Genomic DNA, 22,149 nt, shown 5'->3' on the forward strand with positions numbered 1-22,149 from the left:
TATGAAGCTCTGGACGCAATCAGACTGAATTAGGATCTACTCAGTGTGAGGTATAGTAGGTAAGAGAATGGGCTTTGAAATCAGAGTGCCTGGGACAGGAAGCTGACTCTGCCACTTACCAGCTGGGCAACCACAGTCAACTCAGTGGACCTTTTTGAGCCTTGTTTCCCCATCAGTAAAATGGGAATAATCATAGTACCTACTTAAAAAAGTTATGAAGATTAAGTAAGCACTTACAAGTCCTTTTAAAATTAAGACATTGCAAGTTTAAATCAGTCATGGTTAGATGTCTTTTTAAAGTTCAACAGTTGTACAGCTGAAAATATTTCCTAACTGGAAATGCGTCTTCTGCTCTCTTTCCTAACCGAAGGCACGCACATGTTCAGCTTCTCTTCTGTTGTTTCTATCTGTCCTGCTCTCTGGAGGTGTCCACTACTCTATAAAGGACGGAGTCAAACACCACGCTCAGCCCCAGACTGGATCCTTGGGGCACTTGTCGCAGCATCTGGGTGCTAAAGAACAAGGAGGGGTAAACAACCCTTTTCTGAGTCTGAAATCTTTCTAAGTTTTTAAGAAACATTTTGCTTCCGTTTTCTTTGCGCATCCAAGAGACTAGGCAGAGGGCACGTCAAGTCCTTTCTGCTGGGGTCGGGTGGATGTGTTCGACTGCCGCCCACTGCCGGCCGACTACGCTTCCCCCAGGCAAGGCCGGAGCCTTGGTCTCGCCCTAAAGCGCCCGTGATTTCAGGACCAGCGTGGCGCGCCTCCAAATTTCTTGAAACATCAGCAAATATGAACATATTCGCGACTTTGGGAGCTCTAACCCGACAAGGCCAGGTACGCCTGTCATCCGGAGCCCAAGGAACTCTTCCTGGCGCTGCTGGGCTAGCAGGGAGAAGAGCCTCCCCAGCTGTTCAAGCACCTCCCTGGTGTCTGACAAGTGCGCAAGGAGAGCCCTTCGCCGGAGACCAGCCGAGCGCCTGCCCTCAGGCACCACTGGACGGGGGCGTCTCGGGTTTTAAATGCCTGGGAACGCGCCAAAGGTCGGCGTAGCGCGGATCCGAGAGCACAGGCTTTGCAGAGAGAGGAATGACAGTGGCGGAAAGGGAGAAGTGGAGGACCATGCGTCTCCATTTTAGCGCCGGGGTAGACCTGGGAGTTATCATCACCATCATCTGCGCTCACTCAAGCCCTGCCGTGTCAGTTCACCCGTGTCCTTCCACCCACGCCTCGCCTGGCCGGAGGCAGAGGCGAGTGACGTCCCAGGGGACCCATTGAGCGCCCTCCTCCGCACGCGCCCCCTCGGCGCGCGCTCGCCCTCGGCGCCCCGCCCCGCGCCCCCGGCGCCCCCCAGCGGCGGCCGGCCGGCTCGTCCCTCCCCGCTCGCACCTCGCTGGCGCCCGCCCTTCCCGCTCTTCCTCTCCGCGGTATTTAACCCTCCGACTCTTGGCCTCGCCGCGCGTGCTGGCATCTCCTGCCCTGCCAGGCCCGCGTCTCCGCCAGCCCCTCTCCTCCCGTGCCCCCTCCTCGTGCCCAGCCCGCGCGCTCTCCCCCGCCCTTCTCCTCCCGCTCTCCCGGGCTCACTCGCATCCGAGCTCGACGGCTACACGCCCAGCCGTCGAGGCGGGAAGAGCTTGGGCTGAGGGAGAACTTCACGACTGCAGGTTGGGTAGGTGCGGCAGAAGGCGTTTCCGCGGCGAGAGCCTCCAGCAAGGGGGTCCGGAGTAGCATGGCCCGGAGAAGCGCCTTCACTGCCGCCGCGCTCCGGCTCTGGAGCATCCTCCCGTGCCTGCTGGTGCTGCGGGCGGAGGTCGGGCAGCCGCGGGAGGAAAGCCTTTACCTGTGGATCGACGCTCACCAGGCGAGGGTGCTCATAGGTAAGGCTCCCGCGCGCAGCACCTTCCCCTGCCTCTTCTCACTCTCTCTCCAGCTCTTCCACGAAAGAGGGAGAGATGCGTGCCTTTAAAACTTAATTTCCAAGAAGATTACTCCCTCCCTTTTAATTGGCTATTTTCCACCTGAAAGCGTATAAACTTCTCTCTCAAGAAACCAAAGCTGCTCTAGTGTTCTGATCATGCTGTTGCTAGTTGCTACAACCCTACGTTTTTAGGCGGACCCAACATTTGTTAAAACCAGTTAACTCCACGTCTACTCCTTTTCCCTGAAAGCTTGTGCCTGTTGGCATCATTCTTACCACATTCAGAGGAAAATGAGTTGGTATCAAGGCAGGTGCTTTGTGAAAAGAAAAGACTCATACTAATTCTTTGGTGGGTTTGTTTTTGCATGCAATTTCTGATTTGGATTCTCTAAGTCCACCTAGTTTGAGAGTTTTGTTTATTTTTTTAAAACCAGGATTTGAAGAAGATATCTTGATTGTTTCAGAGGGGAAAATGGCCCCTTTTACACATGATTTCAGAAAAGCACAACAGAGAATGCCAGCTATTCCTGTCAATATCCATTCCATGAACTTTACCTGGCAAGCGGCAGGGCAGGTAAGTTCTGTTATCCAGAAAGGGTGGAGAAAATGACCCTTGAATATTTCCGCTGCCTGATGGCAGGTAGAAATAATACTGTATAATGTGTAATCTGGTACATTTTTAGTTTTTGAGTGATTGCTCATCTGATCTCCAAAGCAAGTAAAGCATTAGCTCCCATTTATTTACACATGTCACATAAATTAAGGATTCCCCAAAAAAAAGGGTGAGCAATGTGCCTAAGCTCACTATTTTGATAAGACTAGGTGTCTTCAGGCTGCTGGAAATATAAAGACCTCAAATACCGATATCACTTCTTTCTGTGATCATTGACATTAGAATTTAACATAATATTTAAAAAGACTTTTTTCCATAGTGTGTACTAACCACTTGTGACATTATAGTTTACAACAAATTTTAAAGTCAATAAGTATTTTTGACATTGTGCATTTGAAAAAATTGGTATATTGACTGTTATTCACTGAAACAGTGTGAATGCTGTATATTTCTGGTAGAAGTTCAGACTCAAAAATGGTCATGTAAGAACGTTTGTAAAATATTGACAGGCTATTGATTTTTTTAAGTTACCATTTTGCTTTCGTATGGAAAAAGAGAACTGCAATATATTTTTATGAAGCATTCCTTTGATTTCTTAACACATTAGCATCTTTTGTGTGTTACCTTTCATACACTTTCAGTATTACATAAATGATTTCTATCTTTGGAAAAAAAGGGAGAACAAATGTTATGTGAGTTTAATTTCTTTTGTGCAACTGGAGAATTTACTCTCGAGGACAAATGGTAAGTAAATTCTTGAGCTCATTAGTTGGTAAAAATGTGTCTACTATGAAAATCATTGTAATTATAATTAAAATCACATTTTCAGGTCTTTTTTATTCTAAAATTCCTTAAATGGCTATTTTCATGAAGAATGTGATCCAGAAAACACTTTGTAAAAAGTAACTATTTCGAATTGAGAAACCACTCTGGTTCCCTTATAGTATGGGCATGACCACTTAGCTATCTTTTTTCCTTTAGGTCTGTTCTCTCATTTTTCTTTTCTAAACTAGATCAGATCTAGACTCTTCAACACTTCCATTGTCATAAAAAAGTAAACGTTTTGGATTCACCAAAGTTCATAACGGGAAGGTCATCTATTCTAATACCCCCATTTTGCAGATAAGTTCACTGAGGCTCCTATTGCTCTATAGGGAGGTTATTCCTTTTCTTCCTACAATTCCCTCTTCATAGGTACTTTATGGACAATTAATTTTGGAATATTGTGAAATCAGTAATAAATCCATGAAGAGTCTTTTTTTATTTCCTTTTCTTTAACCCTGAATCTATTTGCTTGTGTTTGACCACTTGTCAGATGGGATCAATATTAATTCTGTGCTTTTAAAAAGGAGCTCTGCTTTACCTATACTTCTATGGATTCATAAGAACCACTGGGAGGTAGCTTGACTTGCAACCCCAAACCCCCCGGCTGAAAGGGTTTGGTAACTGTAGGAGAAGCAGAAAGGGTCGATAGCTCTTATTTATTTATCTATCAATTTATTTATCTATTTATTTTGCATATGAGTTTGTCTTCTGAAGAATGGAATTTGAAGCAAAAGCTTAAATTCCATATTATCTCCCCTAAATGTTTTATAGCATATCACATGTTTGCAAACATTGGCGTATTGCTGAGTGCAAAATGGATTGCATATCACACAATCTCAGGAATATTTCTTGTAGCAGATTAGAGAAGATGGTGGAATTGGCATGGAGATGAAGCTTCTAGCATCTTTTTCTCTCCTGCTTCAGTGTTGATTACCCATGTAGATTGTCTCATTATGTAGGACAATGGTAGTACCTCAATTAGGTTATCTTGCTCTCTAGCTCAGGCTGCTCTGAGTAGGTTACCACAGGGAACTACGTGAAATCTGGTGTCTGTTTTTCTTAGGGGGGAGAGGAGTGATGGGGTAGGATCTACACAATACCAAACAGCAAGATGTGTTAGAATATTATACAAATTTGACTCAGTAAAGTTATGTGATTCCAGCACCATAATTTTTGAACTGCATGGAAATTTTGAAGATGGGAAAAATAATGACTTCAGTACCGACTGATTATTTTGAAAGGCATCTCTGACTAAAGCCAAACCACATCAAAACATCTACATGGAAAATGAACAGTTCATTCCATTATCTAGTTATTTCATCCAAATAATATCAAACATTTAGAGATTTCAACACAAGCAAAACACATAGCTGATTAATGAAATTTTAAACTTAATATTCAAGAGTTTTGGCAAGACATGGAGAAAGTTAAAATCACTTTAGTATTGAAGACCTAGTAAAGCAGTAGGTGTTATCTACTTCCAATAAATTACTAGTCCAGTAACCCAAGGTGTTCTTGGCACCCTTTAAAAGAACTTTCATGTTCTACTTCAAACAAATGCAAATAAAAATTACAGTGAGATTCGTTTCCCCACATCAAGTTGGTCAAGTTTTTTAAAAGTATTTTTAGTGTATGCAGAATTGTGCATACTCATATGTGGCTGATGCCCATGTTAGCCTTTTTTGCAGGGCAATTTTATGCTGATGGCAAAAAGCTTAATTAGATCCTTTGGGAAATTTTATTTCCAGAGATTCATCCTAAGGAAATAATCATGGATATGAATACACGTTTAGGTGCAAGATTGTTCCTCATTGTGCTATTTATAAAAGTGAAAACGTAGGTAGAACCTATAGCTCCGGCAATAGTGGGAAGAGAATACGGTGAAGCGTTAATAGAATATTCTAGATATCTACTTGATGCCATGGAAAGATGTTCATGACGAATTAAGTCAATAGTCTATATCAGTACATTCTTTTTGATTCCATTATGAAATATGTAGGCAGACATAGGAAAAAACGTCTGATTCTCCAAGGTGTCAACATTAGTTACATCTGCATATGTTATGTTTTGGCTTTTCCACAAAGAGTGCGTATTGATCTGTAATTTTAAAAATTATTGTACATTAAATATGTGTAAAAAGTTGTACTTTAGAATTTAAAATTGTATAACTGTTCTATATTACAAATAGTTTTCTTCTATTTATTATCCGGTATCATTTTTACACTACACATTACTCAACAAAATGGTAAAACAAGATGGTTTTCACGGCTGATCATAACTGTGAAGCCCAAAGAGTTCACTAATTCTTGTCTAATTCTCACCAGTTTCTTTTGAGTTCTCCAAAAATCTGTTTTGGAAGGCTTTCCTGCCTGAAATCAGATTACCTGACCTCTTCCTACCCCTGAAATCCTCACTTTCCATGGAAAATCCTGCCTCCACTTTATCTCCCATTTAAAATATTCATTTTCTGACATACCCGTTCTCAAGGCTTTCAGATGAGAGAAGAATTTCTACTAAAGAGGCTTAGGCTTAAAGGATTTTTAGTAATTAAGGGAAAATACTCTTTATTACTGTATATAATTTTTAATAGCTGGTATTTTTCAATGAAGCATTCCTTATTCTGATTTTTTGCTAAATTTGAGACAGGTAGGGGCCATGAGCAACCATTCTGGTTTTTTTAACTATGCGCTAATTAAACATCTTATTTGGAAAATAACCCTTTCTAAACCTAATGGCTTTCAAATAAAACTTTAATGAGAAGCTTTCTTAGGCAAATCTGAATTCTAATATTAGGACACCACTGCTGATTGCTGTATGAACCAATTTGGTATAAGGCCAAAAACTTTGATTTATATAGATCGTATAAATAGATCTTTATTTATAAAGATCATATAGACTTGATCTTAATAAGTCTAATATATTCTGTCACCTACATAAAGATGCTAAGGTACTATGAGCCTATAATAGAGCATCTCTTTTTATGTTGGCTTTTTTAAGCAGTGGTGATGGATTTACGCTGAGTCATCTATTCTAGTTTTCCAACCTCCTTGTGACCAGATGCCTGGATTTCTGAGATGGTTGGCAAGGGTTGGGGTGAAATTTGTGTCTATGGAATAGAAATACTCTGGGTGAAGATAACTGGCCAATATTAACTTCAAACCTACCAGCTGGATTCCTAAACGAGCACTAACCACCTGTACCAACAGGTCCGGATTTATAATAAGCTTTTTATCACGTATAGTGGTCAGAATTCTTATAACCACTGGAAGTCAGTGGTGTAGCTTCATTTTTCTCAATTTCAAGATGTTTAAAAACAAAACTTAAAAGTGTTGGGCTAGCCCCGGTGGCCTAGTGGTTAAGTTTAGCACACTCTGCTTTGGTGACCGGGGTTTGGCTCTCGGGCGCAGACGTACACCACTCGTCTGTCAGTGGCCATGCTGTGGCAGCGGCTCACATACAAAAAGAGGAAGATTGGCAGTGGATGTTAGATCAGGGCGAATATTCCTAAGGAAAAAAAAAAGTGTTGCTGTGGATACAGGAAAGGAAGAGAGAATTTTGTCTGCTGCCCTGGGGAAGTGGGTGGTCATGTGTATATTGTGGAACAATTGACTTTGTTGGGTTAAACTGCAGAAACATGCTCCTTTGTTTCAATGTATGACCATTAAAATAGAAAATACTAGATCTGCTGAAGATACAGTGTATCAAGTGAAATATTTTCCAACATGTAAGGTTAATTACAAACACATTCATAATCCTTACCAGCTCCCTATCAATTAAAAAAAAATTCTTGAATTATTGAAAACTGCCAGAAATAACAACAATAATAATACAAAATCAAGTATAAGGAAAGCTCAAGAGCTTTGCCTGGATAGTGGTATCTTTGTGAATGATTCCAGTCAGAAACACCCAAATTCAGCTTTAAATGAGGAAAGTACCATTGGAAAATAGAAAAGTCAGAAACAGGCCATTTTCCTAATAACTGACTCACATTTTTGTGAATTTTTAAAAAAAAAGTAGAATCACTCTACTGACATGTTTCTGTGATATCAACTGGATAATCCAATTGTGTCATTAAAATGCCCCTAAAGCTCCAGACAGCTTGTTTTCGCAGTGCGGTGTTGGATACGATGTAACAGCAGTTCCGCTAAAGTGGCTGCAGTTTGCAGTCTCAGGTTTCCCACTGGACTGGTTGAGTGAAGGAGTCTTGTGTTAAAATGTTTTTCTCCTTGCTTTCTCTCCTTGACAAAAATCAAAGAAAAACAATAGAGGGTGATTTTCATTGAAGTACTTCCTGTCCCCCTTCAAAGGAACTGCCAAATACCCTTGAACACCTCCTCCAACTCTGAAGTTATGGTAACACTTATTACTATTATTATTTAAATCCCCTAATGTGTACCGTCCACATTTTTTCCTAATGGAGTTACCGATTGTTTTGGTAATCACAACCCAAGTGTTGCATGCCTTCACACTCCTGGGGTTTGCCCTCATACCTTCGCGGTGGTCTTATGTCACTAAATGGAGGAAATGCCTCGTTTTTTGACCCCTGTCCCATGGTTTCAAAGGAAATTTGTGAATATGTTTACATACTGCGGGCATGATTTTTTTAAAGGAGGTACTCATCGAAAGCACGGCTTTAAACCTTTCATGTTGAGATTCTGCTCTGCTGTGGTATTTTGTATTGTGGTGTTGTGGACATGCCACGAGGGATCAAAGAGTAATTCTGTGGAGAGCCCATTTCATTTAGCAAAGCAGGCATGTGCCAGCCATCTGTTGTATCTGCTGATAGAAAACAGCAGTAAGTTTCTCAAACTTTTGCCAGGAAAAAAAAGGCTTTATTGCTTAGAGGAGATGAGTTACAAGGTACCTTGTAAGCCACATCTGGTTCTCTAGCGACTTACATGGCATAAATGTAAACTCCGCTATGTCTTCCTTACACGGCGGTGTAAAGGCACGTAAACAAACCCTTCACCACCGTCCTCCGGGTTTATTCCCGAGGTAAGATGCTTGCACAAATACAAAGCTTTAAAATTGTTGTGGTGAAGCGGAAAGGAATGATTTTCAAGACAGCGTTTTGTTTTGGATTGAGCTCGTTTAACTTAAATGTCCCTGATGAATAGGATGGGTGTTGTGGAGCAAAAACTTTGGGGATTAAGAGTTGAGTGCAACTGTCCTTTGTCCTGTAGCCAGATCTCTGGAGGAGGCGTTGTCAGATCAGGGCTTCTTTTGCTGCAGAAATTTAGCCAACTTGCCCCGTTTGCCACCTTGGGAGTAACTAGTTTCCGTTCCACAAACCCTTAGGGGATGGGAAGTTGTTCTCCCATGCAGCCTTTCTCTCTGCCTCAGGCACTCAGCCAGTCAACAAACAGAGACCCTGAGTTAGTCACAGAGGACACAAAGAGGAATAAACACGGTCCCTGCCCTCAAGGAGCTCATAGTCTAGGAAACAAATATTCATCACACTCATCCAAATGAGGTTAGAAAGTGTAGGATTGGCTGAGAGCACAAAGAAGGCCACTCTTTTCCCCGCCTGGGCACGAGGAGGAGGGAACCGGGAGGTCTTCTCTGAGCTCCCCGAGCAGGTGGCATCTCAGTTAATTCCTGCAGGATGGGTAAGCGTCCATCAGACCAGCAAGGGAGGAAAACGCCTTCCGAGTGGAGAGCTCAGGATGGTCCAGTGCGTGGCGTCTAAGGGGAAGACATGTTTTAAGTGATCGTCACGGGCCTGTATCTCATGTGAGAGGTAATGGAAATTCAGTGAAGGAGATGTCAAGGTCAAATAATGGAGAAGCGTTCTGGGGGAGGAGAAGAAGGTAGAAACAATTCAGGGAGGTTTCTTTCTTCTCCGCTGCAAAAAGAATGCACCCAATATTTTGCAGGTTTGTCCCAGGGATGTATTAAGTAAATCTTTGGTTTATGTGTTGGGTGGACAGTGGCTTTTCCACAACCAACATTTAGGTCTTCTCTCTTACTAAACCTTTGGAAGAGTTTGTGATGATTAGTCTCAGCTCCAGGTTAAAATTTTTTTAGGTAATTAGGACATGGAACTATATAAAATCACTTTTTGGGGCTGGCCCAGTGGCATAGCAGTTACATGCACGCGCTCCACTTTGGTTGCCCGGAGTTCGCAGGTTCAGATCCCGGGCGCGCACCAAGGCATCGCTCATCAAGCCGTGCTGTGGCAGCGTCCCATATAAAGTAGAGGAAGATGGGCACAGATGTTGGCCCAGGGCCAGTCTTCCTCAGCAAAAAGAGGAGGATTGGCATCAGATGTTAGCTCAGGGCTAATCTTCCTCACACACAAAAAAATCACTTTTTGTAAGTGCATAGAACTTTTTAAAAAAATCAATTTAATTTTCTAATGGAACCTAGAACTTTGAACTTAATGTAAAAGGAAGTTTAAATCAGGAAAATACTATGTTAATTTGAAAAAGAATTGACTTAGCGTCTATTCTCAGCTCCTATGCTACCTTTCTAAGTATCAAGAAAAGTACAGTAAAAGTATGGAAATTACACTTGGCAGGTGATCCTTCAGTTTAAATAGTGAGAGACTGGACACTGGAAATGGATTTACTTAAAATAAGCTGGCTTCTTCAAGTATTTGGTTTTTCTTTTAAAACTTGTTAGTTAAAACTCTAAAGTCATAGGACAATTTCTGTTCTTCCCTGTTTTTCTCAGATAGACATATGGATGTCTGTCCTTCTGAGTGGTACATTTTGTCTTCTTTTTGGATTTTATGGATGAATCTGATGAAAGAATCTTGGAAATTGCCAGGCGTCTTTTGAAACCCATTCACCTGAACAAAATCTCATAGGGCAGCTGTGTGTGTGGGCCTGGGACAAAGGGACGGGCTCGGGAGTGAGTTCTTAGCTGGCAACATGAGAAAGGAGATGAAGTCAGTCCTTGCTTAGCTGTTTTTGGCCAGAACTGAGATCGTGTCCTAAGGGCAAACAGGATAAAGAACCAATTCTGTGCCCTTGAGAAAATCAGAAGCTAAGGGGAGAGGCAGATAGATAAACAGATCCGTCGTAGTAACTCCTGGTAAGTGGTGTTGTGGCAGCACTGAGGCCCTCCCAGGATATAGTGAGAGCACAGAGGAGAAGTTACTCCAGAGCTGAGACTGACTATTGCGTTAGCCAAACGAAAACGTGGAAGAGGGGAAGGTTTTTAGGGAAAGGAAACAGCTTAGGCAAGACATCCAGACCGGAAATACGTTGTCTGAGGAGCTGGGACTTCCGTGTAGCTGGAGTGCATGCACAAAGCAGGGAGTGGAGCTGCAGGCAGGGGCTGGTTTAGAGGGCTTGTCCAGCGTGTTAAGCTGTCTGGGACTTACTCTACAGGCAATGCTGAGTCAGTCCGTGCAAAAGGATAAAGCCAAGGACAGTAGGGTCAGACTTACATACATATTTAGATCCTCCTTCAGCCGGATGGAAGACAGCTTTGAAGGGAGTCAACTGCAAGGAGTGAAATCAGGGATAATGAGAAACGATATCAGCGATGAAGAGAAGGGAAAATGGGTTGGGGAAACATCTAGGAGATAAAAATCTGAAAGTCTTGGTGCTAGGAATCAGGAGTGCCTCATTTCCCCCACTCTCTGCTTCACTAACTTGGCAGTGGCCATGTTAGCCTTTCTGTCCCCCACCCTCAAGCTCACCCTTCCTGCCTCAGGGCCTTTGCACATGAAGTTTCCTCTGCACTCCTGCCAGATTCCTGTGTGGCTTGCTCTCTCATTTCCCCCATGTCCTATCAAATGTCACCTCCTTTTAGAGACTTTCCCTGACTCCTCTCTCTAAAACAATGACCACCCCTCCATCACTCTGGGTCTCTTTCTCTGCTGTATATTTTTCCACGGCATTTAGAATAATAATAATACTTGATTATATTTGATTTTAATTGTTTGACTCTTCCTTCAAATGTAAACTCATGACAACAGGGACTTTGTCCTGTTCACCACATAACTCTAGGCCTTGGAACAGCTCCTGACACACAATAGGCAGCTGATAATTATTTGTTGAATGAATGAATACATGAGGTAGGTCCCATTACTATTCCCGGTTGATAGATAAAGCAACTGAGACACTGAAACGAAGGAAATAGGTCGTAAGTGGCAGAGCTGGGATTCAAACCTGGGCAGCTGGGATCCAGAGCCCTTGCTACATAGAGGTATGAACACAGAGTGAGCTCTGGGAACACAGAGGAGGAGCTGAAGAAGTAGGGGAAGGCTTCACCAGAGAAGATACAACAATTAAACTGGGACTTGAAGGATGTACATGAAGCCATTTAATCAGCTGAGCAGGAATGAGGCAGGAAGAAAGGCCATCCCAGGCAGAGGCAGAGTGCATTCTGGGAAAAGCTCATGGTGCCCGAGACGGGGGCTTGACGTGTGGAAGGGAGACTATTGGGGGCCAGAGAGGGGGGGACATGAGGAGATGAGGCTGGACATTTGGTAAGGGTCAGATGGAGGAACTCCAGAACCCATGGAAGGTTCACTTAACCCAATTCTTTTATCTGTGAGAAAACAGTTTGGATTACCTCTAAACTCCTTCCAAAGTCTAAACACGATTCTGTCTCTTAAGTAAAACCTTGTCAGTCGTTTAATGGTAATATCTTTATATAAACTGCAGTACCTGTCTCTCTCTTTTTTAAAATCAAAGCCAAAAGATTCTTCTTATTTGGAAAAATTGTCTTATTTGTTGTCAAATTTAAAAGATTCACCTCAGAATACTCCCTTATTGATCCTATGTTAATAATAACAGTCTGTGCTTACACAGTGCATACTCTGGGCTGGGCACTCTTCTAATCTCTTTCATCAGATCCTCAAAACAACTCTGAGGTAGGCACTATTATTATCCCCAATTTGTAGATGAGGAAAGGAGGGCATGAAGAAGTCAAATTACTTGCCCAAAACTACACAACAAAGAACACTAATGTACACGTTTATATACTTCAGAGATCTTCCTTTGATAACTTTTGGAATATCTTCTCATTCCAAAAAATAACAATTCAAAGAACATTTATCAATGCTTACTGTGTCCGAGGTTCTGAGAATATAAATTTTAATTGATCTAACTGCCTTCTAGGAATTCACCAGCTGGTGGTGAAGACTGTGGCATCAATAAGGCAATCATAATAATTGTGATAAGTTCTCAAGGCCAACATGTGCGGTTGGACAAGGCTTTTCATTGCATAAGGGAACCTGACCAGAGTGGCAAGTCCAACCCCACCAAGCTGAAATCAGCCCACAGTTCACTTGTCAAGTCTTACAGCCTGACACAGAGCTGCCTCTGCCCAAAGGGGACACTTCTACCCAATTTGCACAGAGCCTTATAAGGGCTAGCTGTGGCCCCCACTAATGCTCTAGGAAAAGTGCTATGGGAGCCTTAAGTTGAGGATTTTACCATTGATCAGGTAAATGTACAATTACTTATATTCTGGAGAAGACATCTCAGAGGAGGTAACATCTAAACCAGGTCACAATAGATGTCCAGTAGGCAGAGAGTAGCCAAGGCAGGTGGGGTGGGATGGGCATTCCAGGTCTACTGAATGACCCATAGGGAGGCACACAGGATTGAGAATCATTGGCGTAGCTGGAGAATGACAATTAGTTCAGAATGGTTAGGGTTTATGGAACGGACCTGAAGAATATAGATCTAAAAAAGTAAGTCAGGAAGATTATGATGACTTCTGTATGCCATAGTTGACTTGTCTTATAGAAAATGGGGAGCCATTTAAAGTTTAGAGGTAGATGATAATGTCATACCTGTATGAAGGATAACGTTAGTGGCAGATGGCGGGTAGATGATGGGGTGCCTGGCTGAGGACTAGAAGCCAATTAGGAAGATATTTAAGACACCACAAGAAGTGACAAGGGTGTGAACTAAGGCAGGCACTGGGGAGAGAGGAAGGAGCAGACTCCAGTGGTATCTCTCAAGGGTAATTGACAGGACTTATTGAATGTGTTGTTATGGAAATGAGGGACTAGAGGTTGACTCGGAGATGGTTGGGCAGATAGTTATGTCCTAACTGAAAAATTAATTACAGGAGCAAGAGCAAAACAGTTTGAGGTACAAAGATAGTGGGGTCAATTGGAAATTGCTGGACAAATTTTCTGCTGAATATTCAGATGACAAAGTCTGGTATGCGTTTAAAAACTTGAGTCTAGAGCTAAGACATGAGGTGTAGAATAGAAAGACTGATTTTGGAGACTTCCAATCCTTCTCTTTCTCCGTCTCTTCCTTCCTTTTGACCTCAACTCAATAAGTATTTAGTGAGGCCCTACCTAACGCCAAAGCTTGTGCTGAATGCTAAAAAAAACAAATGTAAATAGTATATGAAGCTTGCCCTCAAGGAGATTACAGTCTAGTGTATAAACAGGAACAAAAATAACAATGACACAATATTAAACGTGTTATAATTGCCATACGAACAGGTGCTTTGAAAGTCCTGAGGAGGGGAGCATTAACTTTGTTGGGAGACGAGTGAATTATCTGCACAGGGTTCCTGGTGTTCTTCAGGGCATCTCCTGAGACTTGTAAAACTAAGATATGCACATTTCAACAATAGCTCTGCTTAACTGCATGGCTTTTATGGCTTGAGATGATTTGGCCTGATAATTCTGCCTTCCACTTGCCATTATTATTTTTTTTTTGGAAGTGAATATGACAAATGTCACTATACCACTAGATGACAGAGCAAGTCGGCTCTCCCAAGTTAAACCTCTAGAACTACTGTTGAGGAAACAGTCTGTAGGACCTGAAGATAGGCCTGACTAAACCTGCATTGCAGGGCTTGCTAGGATGCCTTGTTTCCAAGGGGGTATTTCAGTATTCATCATGGATGCACCACTGGGAGGATTCACGTCTGAAGTCAGGTCCAAGTAGAGCATCTTCTACTTAAGGCATCGACCAGATGGATCCCCAATAGACTTGTGGAATTACGCTGGTATTTGGCTTTTGAGTACTTGTGAAGCCATTTGATTCCTATCATTTGTAAATTCGATCAATAGTCCTATTTCCAGTTGGAACTTGATTAGGATTCGAGACTGTGTTTTTATTGCTGTCACTTATAGCAGTAGCCAGCAGATGGCAACGTAAAAGTTACTTCTTCGTGGAATTTTCCACCTCGACATTTTTTTTTTCTTTTCTTTTTTTTATTGATGTCTTAATAGTTTATAACATTGTGAAATTTTGGTTGTGCATTTTTGTTTGTCAATCACCATATACACGTCTCCCTTCACCCCTTGTGCCCACCCCCTACCCCCATTGCCCCTGGTAACCACAATACAGTTTTCTCTGTCCATGTGTTGGTTTATATTCCACATATGAGTGAGATCATACGGTGTTTGTCTTTCTCTCTCTGGCTTATTTCACGTAACATAATACCCTCCAGTTCCATCCATGTTGTTGTGAATGGGACAATTTTGTCTTTTTTTATGGCTGAGTAGTATTCCATTGTGTATATATACCACATCTTCTTTATCCAATCATCAGTCATCCACCTTGACGTTTTTTTAAGGCTGTAGAGTGCTCTCTGTCTAACAGAGACTCATTTGTGGGGTACTGTGATCTTTATGTAACACATTTCGATAGACCATTAGTATATTCAGTAAGTTAGAAAATAAATTCTCAAATTCAGTGCCACTGAAAGCATTAAAACTCATCATATGTGTGAGAACTCATCCTAAATAACTAAAAATGTGAATGATTTCCTTATACACCGATTACCTGTTTCTTCCTTTTAAACAATTGCTTGATTTCAGGCAGGAGTCAAGTTCTAAGTTATCTCTCCATGTTCATCCAATTTTTTCTCTGCCTTCTCTGGCTGTGTCTGCTATGTCTCTGGCTATATGTGCAAACAGCAGAGTTGGAAGAGGTCCTGGAGCTCATCCACCCCATCAAGCCCAACCTTTCTCTGAAGCATCCATGAACTGTGGTCTCTCAGCCTCTAGCTGAACGTGCTGAGTGACAAGGAACTTATTATGGCAGATTTTTTAATAATTTTGATTGTGTTAATCACAATCAAAGCTGCCTTCCCAGTGTAACTTGAATAACCCAAGAGTCTATCAGTCTCTGGACTCACATTTGGAGAGGCCTACCTTGCATTTATACCCTAAAGTTTGCTGACTTGTCCCCTCCACTGCTGATGGAGGCCCTCTGGTTCATTTACTCCTACTTCTTCCCTAGCAAAGACCAGCTACTTCTGAGTTCTTAGTAGGGCTCTGCACATGCCATCCTGGAGGGTGATGTCTTGACCCTCCCTGATGAGAAGGCTGCTCCTCAGGTCCAGGTGCAGCCTCTCCGTGCGCCTTGAGACCCAGTTCCCAAGGGGCCGACCTGGGCTGCATTCTCCACAGGCCTTAGGGCCTCAGAGCAGCTTGGTGTTCTGTGCGGAAGTGGAGAGTCTATCCCTTTCCTCAATCTGGCAGTGAACTTTGTCACTCGGTACCTAAAGCAGATGGCTTAAGACCCTGCCCCCAACTAAAGACACTGACATGAAGTTCCTGCGGCCCATGTTCCCAAAGAAGTTAGGACTGGTCCTTAGGGCCAAGCCTTAGTATCTTTCAGTAGGTATGAGCATCTCTACCTCCTGTCCCCTCACTCCCCAGGCACCTGCATAAACAAACTCCCTGTTAGCAGGTTCCCTGAATCCCATGCACGCCAAGGGGTGCCACAGACCACCAGAGACACAGCCAAACGCAAAGTCCGAGTTGAGGCTCCACTGGCATGGCTCGTCACATCTAATTCCTATCCTTGGTCCTCTCCCTGACCTCTGGAGCTGGTGGGAGTATGTTTTAGCCTCTTTCTGATTGGCAGAGGACAGCTCACATCCTCTTCAAGTTGTCTTTTCTCTGTGCCAACAACCCCAATTTCTTCAGCCACTTCATGTAAGTGGTCTTGCATTTCTTCAACCTGACTCCTAAATACTTACCAAAAATATAAAATTGTCACAGATTGAATTTACTGGTGCTTTACTCTTCATACTCTGAGGAGAAAAGAGTTCCTTGCTGGAACTGGAGATTAGCTTTCTTCTAGAATTGTGAAATCATCTTTTGGTCTATAAACCTTGTGTGATAAACTTAAGGAAGAAGAAGGGAGGGGGCAGAAGAAAAAGGAGGAAGAGGAAAAAGAGGAAAATAGCCAATGCTTATTAAGTGTTTTCTACGTCCAGTCATGTTTCCTCATTATCTAGTTTAATTCTCTCAACAATCCTATGGGATAAGCACTACTAATATTCCCATTTTACAAAAATGGGGACTGGGGCACGAAAGGTTGAACAACTTGCCTAAGGTCACACAACTAGTGGGTCGTGGAGTCAGGATTTAAACTCAGGTGGTCGGACTCCAGAATCCATGATGAAATTGCAACTTAAACTCTGAAATCAAGATTATCCTGAATCTGCGGCTTTTATGACTTAGATGTTTTATTGCATGCATGCTGTGTGCTGTGGACCATGAGTTAGAGAAGAACCCTGACAGTAAGGGGTCACATTGTTAGAGCAGGTTAAAATAACACGGCTTTAGTAAATATTAGGTTGACCCACTTGAAACTGTCATTTTTAGTAGGTCAAAATGCTTGAATTTCCTGTGATTTAACCTAATAATAAGAACTGACATTATTGGACGTTTACAGTGTACCAAGCAGCTCTTCTAAGTAATTTACGTGGATTATTCCATTTAATACTTGGACCAATTCTGGAGCTGACGGTACTGTTTTCAGCTCCATTAAACATATGAGAAAACTGAGGAGCAGAGATATTAAGTAACTTGCCCAAGATCATACCTTAGTCACCTGCAGAGCCTGGGTTTGACCCCTGGCAGTTGGATGCCAAAGTAGGCATGTGTATGTGTATATTATTTCATCTCTTATATTATACAAGAGTAGGCCAATCTGTCATCCAAATCGATTTCTAAGGAATCAATTTCGTTAAGAGGGTCCTACCTTACAAGGCAAATATCAAATCATCTAACTCAAGGTCTAGTTCAGAAGCCAAATAGAACTAATACAAAATCTACTTGACCCCAGACTGGCTGAATGTCTTGGTTCCCAAAGTTTGATCATTAAACTTACCTGACTTCTTAGATATCTGCAGGCTTGAGTTGGGTTGTCCAGGGTTTGAGGAAACATTTACTCATCAACTGAGGGAGAGAGTGTAATTGGTACAGCTCTCTTGATTTGCACCTTTCTGTATTGCATAAATAGTTTAAAGCATGCTTCATTTATGTTATCTCATCAGGTTCATTCAGTTTTCCCAATAACTGAAAAGTCACGCATTAATGCAACTGTGGATAGCTAAATTTGAGGAAGACCTGTGATAATTCACGGTGAGTGCCCTTTAGCCAAAAGTAAAATAATTCAAACCTGATCCTTAATAGCTGTGCATTTTTCTATAATACATAATAGATTTGTGTGTTTGTGACTTTATAGAAACACTTTTGCCTTTCAATAAAAATAAATAAGGGCCCATTTAATAAATACTATTTAAATTATAAGGAAACATTTTCAGTGGAAAATATAAGTGGATTACCATTCCGTTCCACAGTAAGCATAGAAATAATTACCTGTCATCTGTTTTCATACTTGGTATTTCAGATATTTTTTGCCATCAATTCCTTGAAAAACTCTCTGTACCCAAGACTTTTCTAGAATGGCATTTACATGATTGTAGAAAGTTGTTCCTGCAGTATAAAACACTTCAAATTAAGAGAGGTGGTTGAATCTGCCTTTTGAGTGGGACTTGGGGCCAGGACCAGGGTGCTTGTGTGAACCAGGAGTGAGCACCTCCACAAACTTGTGCTCTGGGTGCCTTGCTTGCCTCCTCCTAGTCCAGGCCCTGAACATACTGGAGAACACAATGTGTGATGGTTAATTTTATGTGACTTGACCGGGACACAGGGTGTCCAGACATTTGGTCAAACATTATTCTGTATGTATCTGTGAGGGCATTTTGGATGAGATTAACATTTGAAGGGTAGACTGAGGGCGTTCAGCCCTCCTCAATGGGGGTGGGTCTCATCCAATCAGTTGAAAGGCTGAATAGAATAAAAGGGCTGACCCTCCCAGGAGTAAGAGGAAACTCCTCCTGCCTGCCTTCATATTGAAACATTGGCTCTTCTTGGGTCTTGAGCCTGCCTGCTTTCACACTGGAACTTACACCATCAGCTTTCCTCATTCCCAGGCCTTTCGACTCTGACTGGAACTGCACCACTGGCTCTCCTGGGTCTCTACTTGCTGACTGCAGATCTTGGGACTTGTCAGCCTCCAGAATCACATGAACCAATTCCTTATAATAAACCTCTCTCTCTATCCATCCATCCATCCCTCTATCCTGTTGGTTCCTTTTCTCTGGAGAACTCTGACTAACACACTATGTTTCGTGTTTTCTGTCTTAGCTGCCCAACAATGGGATTTCTATCAAAGACAGGCAGGGGCCAGCCCCGTGGCGTAGCGGTTAAGTGCTCGCGCTCCGCTGCTGGCAGCCCGGGTTCGGATCCTGGGCGCACACTGATGCCCGCTTGTCGGGCCATGCTGTGGCGGCGTCCCATATAAAGTTTAGGAAGATCGGCTTGGATGTTAGCTCAGGGCCAGTCTTCCTCAGCAAAAAGAGGAGGACTGGCATGGATGTTAGCTCAGGGCTGATCTTCCTCACAAACAAAACAAAACAAAACAAAAGACAGGCAAATAGCAGCATGGGCCAAATCTTGATCAACTTCAATTCTTGGGGCCTCTGTTTCTCCAACTACTAAAAAGAAATAATTAATTTACTTTTTATAGAGGCAGCAAAATGGAGTTGCACAGTGTGTACAAAGTACTTGACACGTAGAAGACACTGAAGAAGTAGGGGCTTTTCTCCCTTTTGTATAAATGAGCTGTGAGAGCTAAGTGGGAGCCATGAGGCCAAAGAAAGGTAGTCGGCCAGATGCCAGGCTGGGGAGTCTGCTGGCAGGATGCCCGAATTCCACTGTCAGTGACGGCGTCCCCCTCTGAACTCAGAGTGTCACACTGAGGTGGCCCCCAGAGACCTGGCTTCCAGCCCGGCTCCCACACCATCTATCTGCTACCTCAGACAACTATTTCATTTTCTTTCTCGTCTGTAAAATAGAGGGCTTCCTTTCAGGTCTAAAATGTCTGTGATTTATTATTAGTCATTATCATTTCTGCATTGTTCTTGGTTTTGAGTTTGAATTCACATCACAGAAAGAAAAACAACTTGGATAATACGGTTAATTGTAACAAAAGATAAAACAAACTTTGAGCAGAATTAGCTTTTCAAAATACTGTTCACCTGAATAATGCTAATAAAATCTACTAAAATCTATTTTAGGCAACTTTTCTCTAGTTTTCCTGTTAGCTTGGTTTCAGTCCATTCAATCTGACTAATAAACTGACTTTTGGAGTTAAACTCTGAAGCAGGTAGACGGGACAGCTCTGTTGCTAATACTTACTCTTCAAGACCTTCTTCCAAGAGTATCTCCTTTTCAAATATTCATAACATTTATTCCTGGCTTGACTTGTTACAAAGAACTCGGAAATCAACTCTGAGATTTTGTCTCTGTTACAAATTGAGGTTTTTACATTGCGAATTCTCTCTATAGTAATTATAACTTGCGAAACCCATTGCTCTCTCAGGAACATAAACTGGACTTCATTAGAGTTTGCAGTACTTATTTCCTGGGTATAACTATTTCTTTTTATGAATCCTTACAGAGTTTTATTTTAAGTTCATTACTTTTTTCCATCATAAACTAGTGCACCCTCTAAAAATTTCTGGAAAATACAGAAAAAGAGAAAGAGAATAGGGGAGGGGAAGTCATGCGTAGCTAACTACCTAAGAAAATGTTCATATTTTGGTGTTTTTCCAGCCAGTGTTTTCCAGTGAAGTAATAATTTGTGTCCTTTGTTGTTTGCTTAAGGACAATGGGGCAGTTTCCTATGTTATTACTTATTCTAAAAGCATGATTTTTTAACAGCTACACAATATTCTGTGGTTTCTTTAAACAGTCTCCTATTTAGATTATGTCTTTAGATTGTTTTTCACTCTTATAAATAACGCTGTGAAGGGCAACTTGATGCATAAAACTTTTTCTGTATTAGGATTACTTCCTTAGGACTGAGTTCCAAAAGCAGAATGTCTGAGTCAAAATGTCTGATCATTGCACAGGCTCTTGGCACATACGTTATTGCTGAATGGCTTGTAATGGCTATTCCCTACTTCCAATGGAATTGTGCAAGAATATCCTTTTTAGTATTCTTTTGTGGCTTTTTTTAAACCTCCAAATGAAGCTTTGCAAATGATGCAGACGGTTGTTGATTTGTGCCTGCATTTTTGTTGAGTTCTGACAAGTTTATCTCAGTGGGAATTTCATACTGTAGGGGGCAGTGAGGGATCAGTAAGCGGCTCTCCTCCCTTTCCGTGCAGGGATGTTAAGGTCGGTCAAAGTAAAAGGCTCTGCAAACGGATGTTTATTAATTGTGAAGGTAGGACTCTTCAGATAGGTAGCAATTATAAATTATGCCTCTAGTCTACAAATACAGAACTATTGGGTGATTTCCAAAGAATAAAATAGGTAATTCCTTTTTCACATAACAAGGAAACACGTTTTCTAGTAATTTAAAATGAATATGAATAAACGTTTATATGAGTTTGTCTGAATGTTTCATATATATATGTAGGTATATTTATCCAGAAATATTTTAAAATAACAGTGATTGGAACTTTTTTCCATTATACTCTTTAAAATTTTTTAAATATATTAAGTAATTTATTCTCCCAACACTGAATGGTGTTATTTCCTCAGTTTTCATAGGAACGAGGCAGAGTGGGATTAGCAAGGAAATCAACTTAAAGGCTTAGAGAGTTATTGTCAGCAGTGGCTAGAACGTAGCACTTTCTAAGAAGAAGAATGATGTATTTGCTACATTTATCAAAATAAGGGAACTCTAAGCAAATAAATGTGCTTTTTTGGGTGCTCCATTAAAGAGGAAGACAAATTAATCTGCTAACCAGAGCTCCCAGAGCTGTACATGCAAATGGGAGAAAGGGAAAGAGTTAATAGAGGTGAGTCTTTAAGAGAAAGTACTCAGACAGCCAAAGACCTGGTTTTGCTTGAACTAGCAGTCTTGATATCTGAGTAAATACTCTGCATTTCAGCCTTTGAAGTGTCTGTTAACTTCTGCTGATTTTGCTCTCTGTGGAATAAAACGGTTCAGGGGAAAGAAAAAAAAAAGCCTGGTAGGTAGACACAAATTACTGTTTATAAACTGCTGGCATCTCTGCTGCAGAGCATCTTCTGCAGCCACTTCAAAGACAGGAGCCCTCACATGCTTCTTTGAGCAAAATCTCCTGTGGTGAGCACGTAGCAAACAGAAGGGAAATGGGCAGGTCTGACGGAGGGAAATCATTCTCAACCATCCTGTGGATTGCACTAAGTAGTCTCATCAACTGGTTATCAAAATGTATTCATGCATTTTGAAAACATCAGAAACTGATAAAGGCAAAAGGTGCATCCAAGGATGTCTGTGCACCGAATTTCCAGGTTTGCAAGTGTCTCTGAGAAGGTTGCTCATTAGGTCTGAGATCACTAAGAGCACAGAACTAATATGTTGAGACATTAAGAACTAACTCTCTACGGGCCCGGTTCTCTACCTAGTTATCTATGCAGAATGAACCAGATTCCTCCCAAATCCTTGGGACTCTGTGTTAAACCTTGGAAGAATTTGTCAAGGGCTGCCTCCGCTTAGATTCATAAACTTAGTTTATGAATTTAGTTTATAAGGAATCTTATAGATTCCTTCAACCA

The 22,149-nt window shown here is 41.8% G+C and overlaps 1 protein-coding gene across 1 annotated transcript in view; it reads left to right on the top strand.

The window, feature by feature from the left end:
* Nucleotides 1–1,429: 1,429 nt before the first annotated feature.
* The window catches only part of WIF1 (WNT inhibitory factor 1), a 66,435-nt gene continuing 45,715 nt past the window's right edge, over nucleotides 1,430–22,149 (top strand). Inside the window, exons 1-2 of the mRNA XM_058557709.1 lie at nucleotides 1,430–1,877; nucleotides 2,353–2,492. Of these exons, the coding sequence (XP_058413692.1) occupies nucleotides 1,730–1,877; nucleotides 2,353–2,492 (288 nt within the window). The 5' untranslated portion in view covers nucleotides 1,430–1,729. The remainder of the gene's footprint in view (nucleotides 1,878–2,352; nucleotides 2,493–22,149) is intronic.

This window comes from Diceros bicornis, chromosome 17 (assembly GCF_020826845.1).
Source record: "Diceros bicornis minor isolate mBicDic1 chromosome 17, mDicBic1.mat.cur, whole genome shotgun sequence".
Lineage (NCBI taxonomy): Eukaryota > Metazoa > Chordata > Mammalia > Perissodactyla > Rhinocerotidae > Diceros > Diceros bicornis.